At 42.3% G+C, this 12,705-nt stretch overlaps 2 protein-coding genes across 4 annotated transcripts in view; one reads left to right on the forward strand and one right to left on the reverse strand.

Annotated features, from left to right (window-relative positions):
* LPIN2 (lipin 2) overlaps window positions 1-4,495 on the forward strand; it is a 106,337-nt gene extending 101,842 nt beyond the window's left edge. For 2 of the 3 annotated variants that reach the window (XM_036749841.1, XM_036749826.1), the window contains exon 20: window positions 226-1,213. In XM_036749841.1, the coding sequence (XP_036605736.1) occupies window positions 226-370 (145 nt within the window). In that variant the 3' untranslated portion in view covers window positions 371-1,213. Of the gene's footprint in view, window positions 1-225 lie in introns of all 3 variants that reach the window. The other variant, XM_036749833.1, reaches the window with a different exon arrangement.
* A 3,640-nt stretch (window positions 4,496-8,135) lies between these two features.
* Window positions 8,136-12,705, reverse strand: part of EMILIN2 (elastin microfibril interfacer 2) — a 64,350-nt gene continuing 59,780 nt past the window's right edge. Inside the window, exon 8 of the mRNA XM_036749847.1 lies at window positions 8,136-9,304. Coding sequence (XP_036605742.1) covers window positions 8,967-9,304 — 338 coding nt within the window. The 3' untranslated portion in view covers window positions 8,136-8,966. The remainder of the gene's footprint in view (window positions 9,305-12,705) is intronic.

Here is a 12,705-nt window from a genome sequence, read left to right on the forward strand (position 1 = left end):
GCTAGATGCGGATCAGGAAAGCTTTCCTATAGAAGTTGGGAAGTTGGCTGGGACTTAAAGGAAGCCAAGAGGCAGAGATGAGGAGGAAAAGCATCCCAGATTTGGGGGATAGCCAGCAAAAATGCCCAGAGTTGGGAGGTTGAATTTCTTATTCAGGGATAATCTCTGACTTTGTATCTCTTGCTCAGCTTTAAAAGTCTGACTTCTCATCCCTCTCTCATCCAGGTATCACAGGCTGAGTGAACTTGTAGAACACGTGTTCCCACTCCTCAGCAAAGAACAGAATTCTGCTTTTTCATGCCCAGAGTTCAGTTCCTTTTGCTACTGGCGAGACCCAATCCCTACAGTGAACATGGATGACCTGGCTTGAATGTTGTCACCCCTCCAGGAAAAAGGGGTCTGCTCTTCAGATGCTCAGGCTCAGTGTGAAGAGTGAAAAGCACTTGTGAACTGGGGGCACATTCATCTTACCTTAGATCCATAGGTGTTGAGGCACAGACCATCCAGAGCAGTGAAAGGCACAACTGCCTTTTTAGCTTCACTCTCCTGGCTTGACTTGGGGATTCATTGTATGTGGAACTTAACACTGCCAGAGCCCATGGTACCAGAAGGTAGAGTGAAGATGAAGCATTAGCCTTAAGTTTGTAGTCCTATGCTTCTCTTGTTGCAAACCTTTTGTATTTGGTGGTTTGTTTTGTTTTTGTTTTTTCTTTTTTTTCCCCTTTTAATTGCTGAAATTAAAAGGTGGAAAGGAGAAGCCAAAAAAAGTGCACCAAAAAGTTATGGAAAGTAGATTGGAGTAATCCCCAACCAGGCACTTTGGATTTAGTGTTTCCATGTATTACCAGGGTATTTTCAGAGGATTAGTTGTTCGGTTAACTGTTACAGGGCCAATTGATAACGTAGGTACAAAATCTGTATATATCTGTTCTTAAAAATCTTACTCAGAAAAATATAAAAGAATAGCTGCTTAGATGTACAAATATGTTTTATCATATGTACAGCAATATTGGCACTCATTAACCAGACCCTCATTACTTATCCCTATACTGAAACTTTGTCATTTTTTTTCATTACATTGAGTAATGACATCTTCCCTCTCCCTCTCCTCCAACCACTCCCACACACATACAACACCCTTTAAATAAGCAAGTCTTATTTGAGCCTTAATGTAAGACGTGGTTTTCTTGCATTAAAGCATGGTGAGCTTTTAGGGGAAGTTTCTTGAATTTTCTTTTTCTTTCCTGTAATTGCCCTAGGGCGGGGCCTTCTTGTTGTTCCAGCTCAGACTTAGCCAAGAGAGACAAATCACACCTGTGCTTAGTTGATTTACACCATAAATTTCAAATAATGGGAATCTCAGTAGAGTTTGTGGGCCAGTAAATCACATGCAAGTGCACATAGTTCTGGAATTACCTATGAGTGCATCCTCAGAACCCCAATTGGCACTCGTTGGCCACACTTTCTCTTGCCCAACTAGTTCCATGTTCTCAGGAAAAACAGGCAAGCATGTTCATGTCAAAGTGATCTCTCACCTGGGGTGAGCTGTTTCTGGGTATCATGGTTGGCACTCACTTCAGAAGGCTAGTTCTCTTGGGGATGAGGTTTCCAAAATTACGTTGGTCATATTTGTTAACGTAGTGCCCTTCTGTTGGCCACTCTGGGTCTCCCTTCATGGTTAGATTGCAAAGATTAGCAGTGTTCAGTTGGGCATTTTAATCTGGTCTCATGACAAAGCCAAGAGAAGTTGAGAAGTTTTTTTTTGGGGGGGGGGGAGGGGGAAGGATCTCACTGTGGATTATCTATCCCTGAAAAAAAGCTCTAGGACAATCATTGGGAGTCCTCACATTTGCAGTGTTGCAAGTCTAGGTTCAGTAAAGACAAATCAGTATGTGCAGATTTGGAGTGTATTCCATTGGTAGAAAGGTGGGGAGCGCAGAATGGTTTTACTGGGGGTATCTGTAGTGAAGGTGCAGAAATGAAATTTGGAGACTTAAAATTGAGGTACTTTTACCAGAAAATCAAGAACTGGATTTCCCAGTTTAATTGAAAATTGCAGATAGTTGCTCTAGCGTCTCTTGCCACCAGTAGTGGTGTACATATCCAAATGGATGGCACCATGTTGCAAGCAAGTTCAGAAGTTCTGTTCCCTAGGTGATTTTTTAGAGTCCAGGTTGGACACTCATCCATGGACAGACAAGACAGACATGGGCTGTTCCTTCAGTGTCTTTTCTAGGGAACTAGTAGAGAATTTTGGTGCGGACTGTATTATATAGGTAGGGTCCTAGCCCAGTCGCTGAAAAACACCCTGAACTGAGATGGCGGTGGCACTTAGGGTAATAAAATTGCATTCCAGTTGATCTTTCTGTTACTCTTAGTTCTTCCCAGGAGCTGTTGTGAATGATGAGCACTCTCGGTTCTGACCTGCCTTTTCCATACTGTGAACATATTGATCTGGAAATGGGCTAGAGAGATAGGGAGTGGTGGGGTCAGTCCTCCAGGTCACAATGACTGGGGGTCGTCTCTGTGTCTTAGCTCTTGACCCTGGTTGGTTTGTCTTGATGTGGAGCACACTTCGAGTGCAAGGGGGAAAACATTAAATGCCTTGGATACTCTTCAGAGGCAGAACTTGAGTTAAGTGTTCCCAATAAGGGGCCAGCTCTCACCTTCAGTGTTTCAGAATGACTAATCGTTTAGGTGAGCCAATTGAAGTATTTATCCATATTAAGTTAGAGAAAGTAGATTATATTTATGAAGTTCTACCTATCTAGTGAATTAAAATCATAGTAGAGTGTGTGTATGTGTATATATCCATATGTATGTATATGCTGGCATACGTATATATATACACCATACATATATATATATATAGATAACTTTATTTTCATAAGTGCCAGTAGCATGTCATCTATAAAGCTCATGCTTGTGAGCTCTACTCACCTAACCTCCAGATGTAAGGGTGTTTTTGGTTTTTTTTTTTAACACATGAGGTACAAAAAGTTTCTGAATATACCCACCTCTTCTTAAGTCCCCCTTCAAAGGAGACACGGCCTTTAGGAGTTTGATGGTTTTATTTCTCTTTAACAGTCTTCTCAATGGACACGTAGGCCTTTTTGGATCCAGCCTGAGAATTGGATTCTTACCTCTATGTGACTGCTGTGACTCTCTCCCCTTTTGTGTTAGTGTCCATAAGAAATGGGCTTTGATGGCCCGCTTGTTGCTTCATGCTGCAGTCTGATTCAGTGGCTCTATGTATGCTAATTAACAGGTTATTCTCTTTCTTTATTTAAAAAAAGAAGTCTCTCTTACTGGAAGTAGGTGATCTGCTCTGATGATAGTGTTATTCAAGTATTAAGTTTGTGCTAAAATCCCATTGCCGTTTGGTACAAATGACTTTTGTTCTTTCTGTGAAAGAGGTGAAATTCAGTGTGTTTGTACACCAACCCTTAAGATGGTGTGTTAATGAAGATATGTTATTCCCATTTATTTGAAGTCACGTGAGAAGCTGTGTGTTTCAGCAGTTGTAGGAGATAGTAAGGAATGTTGGCGTGCAGATCTGATCAGTCTTTACTGCACGCCATCCTTATCTCCAGTGATTCAATAGCTTGAATTTCCTTTAAAAATAATAAAATCAGTCTTATTAACTTTACCAATTGCTTTTATATCCATGTGCTTTGAGCTTGTACTTCTGCAAAATGTCAGATTTGTCCATTGTCGATCAGACTGTCATAGAAGTACAGGTGTGGTGGTCCCAGAGCATGCAGATTTAACCCTTTCAAATCCTTTTACTGTGTTTGGATGTTCTATTTCCATAGTTTTCAACTGGGGGGAAAATCTCTTGCTTTTCACATGCCCCAAAGTGACAACTGCTAATTTGTATAGAGCTTCAGGAGAGACAGCTAATCCAGCCGAAAAGTCTGGGCTATTGGTCCAGCCGCTGAATACATTTCACCATTCTAAGCCTCATCGCATCTTCCAGGGCCCTTGAAGAGTCCTTTAGGAAAGGTGCACTTAAAATTAAAAAAAAACGAAAAACAAATAACTTATAAAGCAAATTCCTTCTCTTATTGAAAGATGGTGGAAGTGTAACTATTCAAGAAATGTTGTCAGCTTTGACGTGATATATTTTGCTCTGTGAAGCTTGAGTTTCCTGTGTTCAATTCTGCTTTGTTGGGTGAAACTGGTTCAAAACTTAATTTTTCTTAGAAGCAAGATGAAAACTATTATTGTTGGTTTGTTTTGGAGGTGTATGAAAAGAGGGGACTTTTCAGTGCTTTCCATTAATTAAGTTGAGATTATGGTGAAGTATTTGATTGTTGGACAGCAAAGACACTAATAAGTTTTTTTTGGGTTGTCTAAAATGAATCTGAGCATCAGTAGGATACTTTGGGTTTGGTAAAGAGACTGCATTATCTTGGGGTAAATGGCTCACATTTTGGTGCAATGTTTGATGTTCAAAACAAAATGTTCTGATAATAAACAAATGTAAACTAAATACATTGACTGTTTCTTCTTTTCAAGTATATTCAGCCCATCAAGATGTCTCTGAGCTCTTGCCAGAAAAGAAAACTGTTCAATTGAAATTGTTCATTTCCATAAATTAGCATTCCAGTCTTTGTAGACAGATTTATTTACAAAAGGGAACTTCTTTTTTGGTGGTTATTTTTTAAAATATGTTTCCTAAAGTTAGTACATGCCAGCAGGAACCCGTCTCTCCTGCTTTGTGGATTCAGCCAAGGAATGATTCATTCATACATATGCAATTTCTATTGTTTTCTGACTGGTGTTAGCAAAATTGCCTTCACCTCCTGTCCTTCTCTCTTTCAGTATTTCTCTCTGTACATAATGTTCAGAACTCTTAGAGCTCTATCCAATTTGTTGTTTTCAAGAAATTGGCCAACATTGGTGTACATTAGATATTGACCACAGTGTATTAATCAGTTTTCAAAGAAAAATTGAAATTCTCTTTCTTCAAAGTAAACTTATCCCATCAACCATTTCCTATGTATTATTTGAATCCTGTTCCTTCCCTAAACTCTCTTAACCCTTGCCATGACTGGATGTTTAAGCTGTACCCTCAACAGTGAGTCTTCCACCCCAATTGTGTTACAAAGTTAAGCCATGAAAACTACGTTTTACGTTGAACTTTAATTCAGCATTGATGTGGAGGTGGAACTGAGGGAAGATCTGGGAAACCTAATGGAATGGTGGGAGTCAGTTAGTTGGGTATAGAAAAGAAAAGCTCACATTGGAAAAGAGGCAGCTTTAATGAACAATTTGTGGGAGAGTCATTCGATAGGAAATGCCACAGAGGAAATGCCTTTGCCCACAAAACCTTTAAGCTGTTCAAGTGTTAGCAGTTTTCCACCACTTCTCTAAGTTGTGAACGACTAAATGCTAATTACAACCAGACATGTTATTTGCAGTTTTTGTGAGACCATGTAGGGAAATGTGTGTATGTGTCTGTGTATTGTGCTTAGCAAATAGGTGCTTCATAAATGTTTAATGATGAGTTGATATACACACACACACACACACACACACACACGTTATATACATTGAGTGTCTATATCTAATTTTTTTTTGCTTGCCTGCTTTGGTTCCAAAGAGCAAAAATGCATTCTCCCTTAAAGAGGATGTGCCAACATCAAAAGGCACTTGGGTACTCCTGCACTTGGTCCTATAGGAAAAGCAGGCAATAAATGCCTTCAGCATTTTCCTTTTTCGGTGTTGAGCAAGCTCCCTTCACAGTGGGGTGTGTATTAGAGAAAGGAGACTTGCTTGCAAATAGGGTTTCCCTAAATAGTGTTTATCACACTGTCTTTTTGTTTCTACGAGTCATTTTCAAGACAGCCAACAGTAATGGTGACAAACTACCTTTAGTCAATCCCCTAGCTTTGTAGGCTGAAATTGCCTCTCTCTGGGCTACACGTCTCCCTGCCCTTCTGGGCAGAACTCAGAAATTCCAAGTACAAAAGAAAGTCTTGTCCTTGGAGCTACATCTCTTCTTCTTTGGGGCCTTCCAGATACCAAAGTAAGGTATAAGTCTGGTGCATACCCATGAGAACACAAATGAGTGACCCAGAACTAAGAATTGGAGTGGAGAAAAGTACAAATGAAACTGTCCTTGACTATTGAACCTCCTGAAATTAAAATGTTAATTACATTCCTTAAGATAAAATCATCCATATCACAGGATGGTGCTTTTGCTTTATCAGTTGAGAAAACTTGAGGCCAAATCTGTTTGGAGGAATGCTCCAGAGCACTGAATTCTGGTTTAACTTTTTTTCTCCCTCAGAAAAATGGCACTTAACCAATTAATATGATTTTTTTTTAGTACTGCAAAGATCCTAATTGTTGTGCTCAGTTGTGTCTCACTCTTCATGACCCCAATTTGAAATTTTCTTGGCAGAGACACTAGAGTGGTTTGCCTTTTCCTTCTCCAGTTCATTTTACAGATGAGGAACTGAGGCAAACAGGGTTAAATGACTTGCCAAGGGCCTCAGAGCTGTATTTGAACTCATGAAGATGAATTTTCCTGACTCCAGAGCCAGCTCTCTATCCAGGGCACCACCTAGTTGCCAAGATCCTAATACCATGAGTTTAGAGTTCAAACATGCCTCTGGGGTTCATATAATTAAGAATTAGAATTAACTTGCCCACCTTACAGGTGGCAGTGGCTCCCTGTTCTCCCAGCTAGCATGAATTCATGTATCAAATGACATGAATCCTCAGGGAACAAAATACTGAAAAAGTCGTAATTTAGAGCTAAAAGGGATCTTAGAGTGCTTTTGTACAATTCCCTGTCTTTTACAGGTGAGAAAATTGGATTCCAGAGCTAGGTTAAGTGGCTTGCTTCAGTCGCACGGAGTGACAGAGGCCTTCCTCTAACCAAGGTCCCTACCTTCTAATCCAAAGCCCTAGAATTACTCTTTGGAGAACATATATGAGGTACTGTGTACAGTGAATAGGTAATCATATTCACATAGTGCTTCAGTGTTTGCAGAGTGCTTTACAGAAATCTCATTTGATCATGACAACAACCCTGGGAGGTACACACTGTTTTTATACTCATTTCACAAATGAGGAAACTGAAGCAGAGCAGTTAAGTGACTTGCCCAGAGTCACTCAAGGGGTAAGTATCTGAGGCTGGATTTGAACTCGGGTCTCTTTCTGATCCCAGATCTATGGTTCTCTCCACTGTGCCACCAGCTGCCTCTAATCTGTAAAAGGAGCATGTTGGATTAGATGCCTCTGAGGTCTTCTTTCCTAAACCTATGACCTTGTCTGTAAAATAAAGGATGATAGGACCTACATCACAGGATTGTTTTGAGGATCAAAGGAGATAATGTATCTCAAGTCTAGTTCAACCCCCAGTTACAGTACAGTAGAGAGAGGGCTAGGTCTGGAGTCAGGAAGATCTGAGTTCCCTGAACCGCTCAGTCTTCCTCAGTTTCCTCAAGTAATCACAGCACCTCCCTCTGAGGCTGTTGTGAGCAGCAAAGGAGGTGCTTTAGCGCTTTAAACTATTGTGTTGTCTGAGTTAATATTAACTAAAATATATTAGCATTCTGTATTTCTCAAGATGACCTCAGCTTTTAAGAAAGATGTGATAAGTTTTATGTTGAGACTTTCGTTGCTTAGAAACCAGAGTGCTTTTAAACCAGTGTCTATTACTGAACTATGCAGTGAAGTAATGAACATTGGATCTCGGCTTGGGCAGGCTGCTGATTAAATAGAAATTTAAAATGTCCCTTCAGAGGCGCTCTTCCCTTTTAGCTGCACGGATCATGTGGGGGTATTTCAATCCATTCACATCTGGTCTGCATTTACACACCCAAAAAGGCAAGTACACAGCTTGGTTATTTTTTTTTTAAGTTTACAGTTCAGATGTTTAACGTTATCTCCTTTTTAGCTTCCACAGCCATGTATCTGTCTTCCCTCTCCCTCCCCTTGGCTCTCCTCAGCTTTTCCCCCTTCTTGAAAGCCCCCATCCCTTCCCCATCCAGAAAGGCCACACCAAACTTGAGGAAGTTACTGTCACATGATTTTGACTTTTTTTTTTATTATTATTGGTACTCCTTGTCTTTGCACTCACAATGTACACATCATCCGAGGAGCCCAGCTGGCTTCACAAACACATTGAGTCTTTGGTTATTCCCCACACTCAGCTGGGGGATCGAGCCCAGAAGAGAGGAGCAGGGCGGCTTATCCAGAGTCACACAGTTTCAGGTGGAAATTTTAAGAAGAATTTCAAAAACCCTGGGGGGGGGGAGGGGGTCCTGTTCCTCTGATGGCATCACATGTAGACACGTCAGTGTTTAAGCTTTTCCCCTTTGCAATACAAATTAAAGGCATCAGTGTTGTGACATGACCAGAGGGGCATACCCTCCTCTCTGTCCCTCTGGTTCTGCTGTTTGGAAGAAATTAGCATAGTCATTAACTTAGCTCTCAAAGCCTGTGGTCTGAAACCAGCTTCCAGACAGTAAGAAGAGCCTTGGAAGCCAACAGCAGCTGTTCCTCCTCTCTCAGGAGGAAGCACTCCATTTACCACCACGCCAGCAATCCCTATCTCCAGCAGTATGAAAAGACTCAGGGCTCTGAGCTAGGGAAATGCAAGCAGGTCTGATGACTGTGACTGAGGGCAAATGCTTTGAAATCAGGGAGGGTGTGATTCTGAGTCATAAACATGACGGATAAATAAGATAGATTTTCCAGTGGCTTGGTCGAAGGAATGAAAAGGATTGGTGTGAGAGTTAGTGACTGTGTGTGTGACCTTGTGTTACCTGGCTTTGAAATCCGAGGTGGAGGTCTTAAAAATCTGAACTCTCCTTTGGTAAAGGCAGCAGGGAAAGCGTGGCTTGGGGTTGTGAAAGTCACGTTACAATTACATACATCAACTGAATATATTAAAGTTTCAGAGTTTATTACAACTATTTACCCTTTCCTTGAGGTTCTAAGCCAGTCTAGATGTGAGAAAGGAAAGGATAGAGGAAAACCCCACTAAATGTGGAGTACATTTCATCAAAGTCTGTGTGGGCCAGCCTGCCCCCAGTCACCACAATGTTCACCTCATCTCCTGCTTTCAGGTGTACAATGAGATGGAAAGTCCCTGTTCCACCACAGGTATGTAACCCCCCTCGGGGTTTGTGATATTCCAAGAGTTCTCTTCTGTATCCAGCTGTGTGCAGCTGCGCCACACTGGCATTAGAGACGGACAAGACGGCTTCAACATACTCATCTCTCTCAGGAGTGAGGATAGCGGTGATCAGGTATCGACCATCATATGGAGCAGTGAAGATCCCTAGGAGAAAGAGACGGGTGTTCAGGTTATGCAAACTAAAACCCATTTAAAAGCGATGAGGAGCAAGCAGAAACAAAAGTTGGGGTCACCTCACACGTCTCACACACACCCCAGCACCAAGTACCAATCCTGGTGTGTATCTTTTTACAATAAGTCGCTCTTCCTCGTGTGGATCTTTGGCTAATTGTAACAATCTTAAGGAGAACAAACAAGTACAAATCCACACACAGGGTTTTAAGCTGCTGGGCCCACCGAGGAGGTAGCATAATTAGGGCACGAAATTCCAACAGAACAGCATCAAATGACCAGGATAAACTTTCCCCTTATGGCTCCTGAGGCTTCTTAGGAGGAGGACAGATATTTTTCACCAGTTTTAGACATTCCACGGCCTTGGTCTTCCCTGTGCTACATAAGCACTGGGCCTGTTTCTGACACTAACACTATTATGACCGCTTCCCTCTCTGTTTCACGGATAACAATATGCTCAGGCTTCACTGTTTCCTCTTTTATGCTGTTTTGAAAGTTCCTTACAATTGGTTAGGCCAGGGGTGGGGAAACTGTGGCTTCAAGGCTGCAGGTTCCCCACCCCATTAGGCCCTTGACACCAGAGATGCAAGCTGGAAACACCCAAACAGTCAAATTCCTAATCTGCTTCTCTCAGAAAGGCTGCTGCTGTTATCTCCTATGTTGCTGTGCAGAATACCAAGAGATGAGCAAGACAACTTCTTTAGAAGGAGGAACCTAGGGAAAGCATGATATGTTCCACGAAGTGCCAAGAAAAAAGATGCTGAACAAGAGACTTGATGAGATCATACGTTTGGCTTTTCTTCCTGAAAAATATCTGACTCCCAAGTGTTTGGAAATCAGTATCAGCGTCTGTGCCACAGGGTTATAGTACCAATTGCGCACCCTGTTGGCGTTCATCCAACAGCTTTCTGATAAGCTGCTGGCCTATCCTGGACACCAGACAAAAGCCCATCTGCCCAAAGCATAGAAGAAAAGGTGTGGAAAGGAGGTAGCTGGGGATAAAGGGACAGTTTAAAGAATAGGAAAACATGCAAATTTAGGGAACCCAAGAACATTTTTTCCTCAAGCTATTGTAAGGCAAGTATAAATTCAGTCAACCCCAAGAGGTTGGACTATCACTGTCTATCAGGGTCCAACTGCTTCAGGGGCGATCCTTGGCCTTGGCCAAAAGAAGGGATATCTACAGAAAGCAGGATGAGCTTAAAGGGATCTTGGCCTTCCCATCTACTAGGATCTAGGAATCAGGGTGGGGTACTCAGAAAAGGGTGACTAGCCCAGGGATCCTAAGGAATCCTAAGAAAAAAATTATTAACACCCTTTCTGGTCTAATTCCTAAGGCACATCAAGACCAGTTCAGCCACAAGCACCATATCAACCAGTACACTGATGGAGCACACCTGTGATAACGATGAAAGCTTCTTAGGGCAGGGCCTTAATTTTGCCTACAGGAGAGCTTCGTCATTACACAATTATAGCAATTCTTTCAATAAATAGTTACTGATTACCCACTATGCACATAGCCTACTGTGTTGGTAAGCAAAATGGGCTCTTAGCACTTAGTTGGCCTTTGTTTTCTTTGAGTAATTCAGTGTATTTCATTGAGCCTTACTAGGTGCTAAGCCCCAGGCTCAAACCCTTATTAGGTGTAGAACCTATGTGGGTGTGGACTGGTTACTAGGGTGGGGCCCAAGGTGAGGCTGGCTAAGGGGAGGTGCTAACTCCAGAGCCATGCCCGGCTTGAGTCTTACTAGGTGCTAAGCCCCAGGCCCAAACCCCTATTAGGTGCTAAGCCTATGTGGATGTGAAGCTCCCAGGGTACCAAGGGGTGGTGCTAACTCAAGAGCCAATCATAGCAGCCTAAGTTCTGGTCATTCAGATGATGTTTGATGACATCTGAAGCCCTATAAGAAGAGAGGACAGGGCCATTTGTACAGGGCTCTCACTCATGGTGGTGCTGAGGTGGAGACTCCAGGCAGCTGTACCTAAGAGCCCTCCAGCTTGTAACCTGGATGCTGAGACTTTGTTAAACTCTGGTAACTATGTACTGGGATTTGAATCAGACAAGGTCTGTCTGTTGATGTTTGTACTTTGTTTGTATTTTGTTCTGAAGTTCAGGATGCTGGATTTTTCCCCCTGAACTAAGTGAATGATATTTGATGCTGAATTAACGTAAGCTTGCCAACCCCTTAACCTTGCTTTCCTTAGTTAAGCAGATCAAAAGAATCTGTGCTTTTGCAGCATGCTGGTAGCGTTCTTGTTGTTGGGCTTTCACCCCAACAACAGCTGCTAGCTGGATTGTTGAAACACCGACATAGGGTAAGCAGAGAGGGGGTTTCCCAAGAAATGGGAAAAGCCTGACTTAGGAAGACAAGCCAGGTGAAACAGTTAGGTTCCAATGCTAGGCAGCATGTGGCTCAAGGCCAAATAGTTATTATTGACTGAGGAATTAGGTTCAGGAAAAGATGAGGTAAATGTAGCCTAGAGGGAGGGAGGAAGGGCCTCCTGGGGAGAAAGGGGACCTGTGTGCATCCTTGAAGGCAGGATTGGGACAGGAAAGAAAGAGCAAGGGATCTAAGCAGCTGGAAAGAGGAAGGATATATTTATTTCCATGCTTGGAATGCTCTCCTTCTATACCTCTACCTTGTACATGGGGTACCCTCAGCTGCTAATGCTTTTCATTTACTCTGCATGTATCTTCTATATACATACACCTAACCTAAGGCAGCTAGATGGTACAGTGGATAGAGTGCTAGGCCTGGAATCAAGAAGACCCAAGTTCAAATCTGACCTCAGACACTTAGCTCTGTGACTCTGGGCAAATCACTTAACCTGTCTGCCTCAGTTTCCTCATCTTCAAAATGGCGATAATATTAGTACCTAACTCCTAGGTTTGTTGTGAGGATCAAATGAAAAAACTGTACAGTGCTTAGCACAGTGCCTGGCACATAGTAAGCACTACATCAGTGTTAGCCACCATTATTATTAGTTTATATACGTGTTGTTTCCCCCATTAGGAGAGAAACTCGTTGAGAGTGGGGCCTTTTGCTTTTCTTTGTGTGTCCCCAACACAAAACACAGTGTCTAACACAAGTGTTTCCTAAATGGTGGTTGATTAAAAAGAAAACACCTTATCAACCTTAACATGCTCTGTGTGTTGGTTATTCTCACTGGAGGGTAAGTAACTCTCTGGGGAGGGCTGGTGCAAAATTTTATACTTCCACAGTCCCAGTCAAGTTGCTAACCCTTGATAAAGAAATGAGAGGAGCAGCTGGGTGGCACAGTGAGTAGAGCACCAGCCCTGGAGTTAGGAGGACCTGAGTTCAAATCCGGCCTCAGACACTTGACACACTATCTGTGTGACCTTGGGCAAGTCC

The sequence above is a fragment of the Trichosurus vulpecula genome, chromosome 1 (genome assembly GCF_011100635.1).
Source record: "Trichosurus vulpecula isolate mTriVul1 chromosome 1, mTriVul1.pri, whole genome shotgun sequence".
Classification (NCBI taxonomy): Eukaryota; Metazoa; Chordata; class Mammalia; order Diprotodontia; family Phalangeridae; genus Trichosurus; species Trichosurus vulpecula.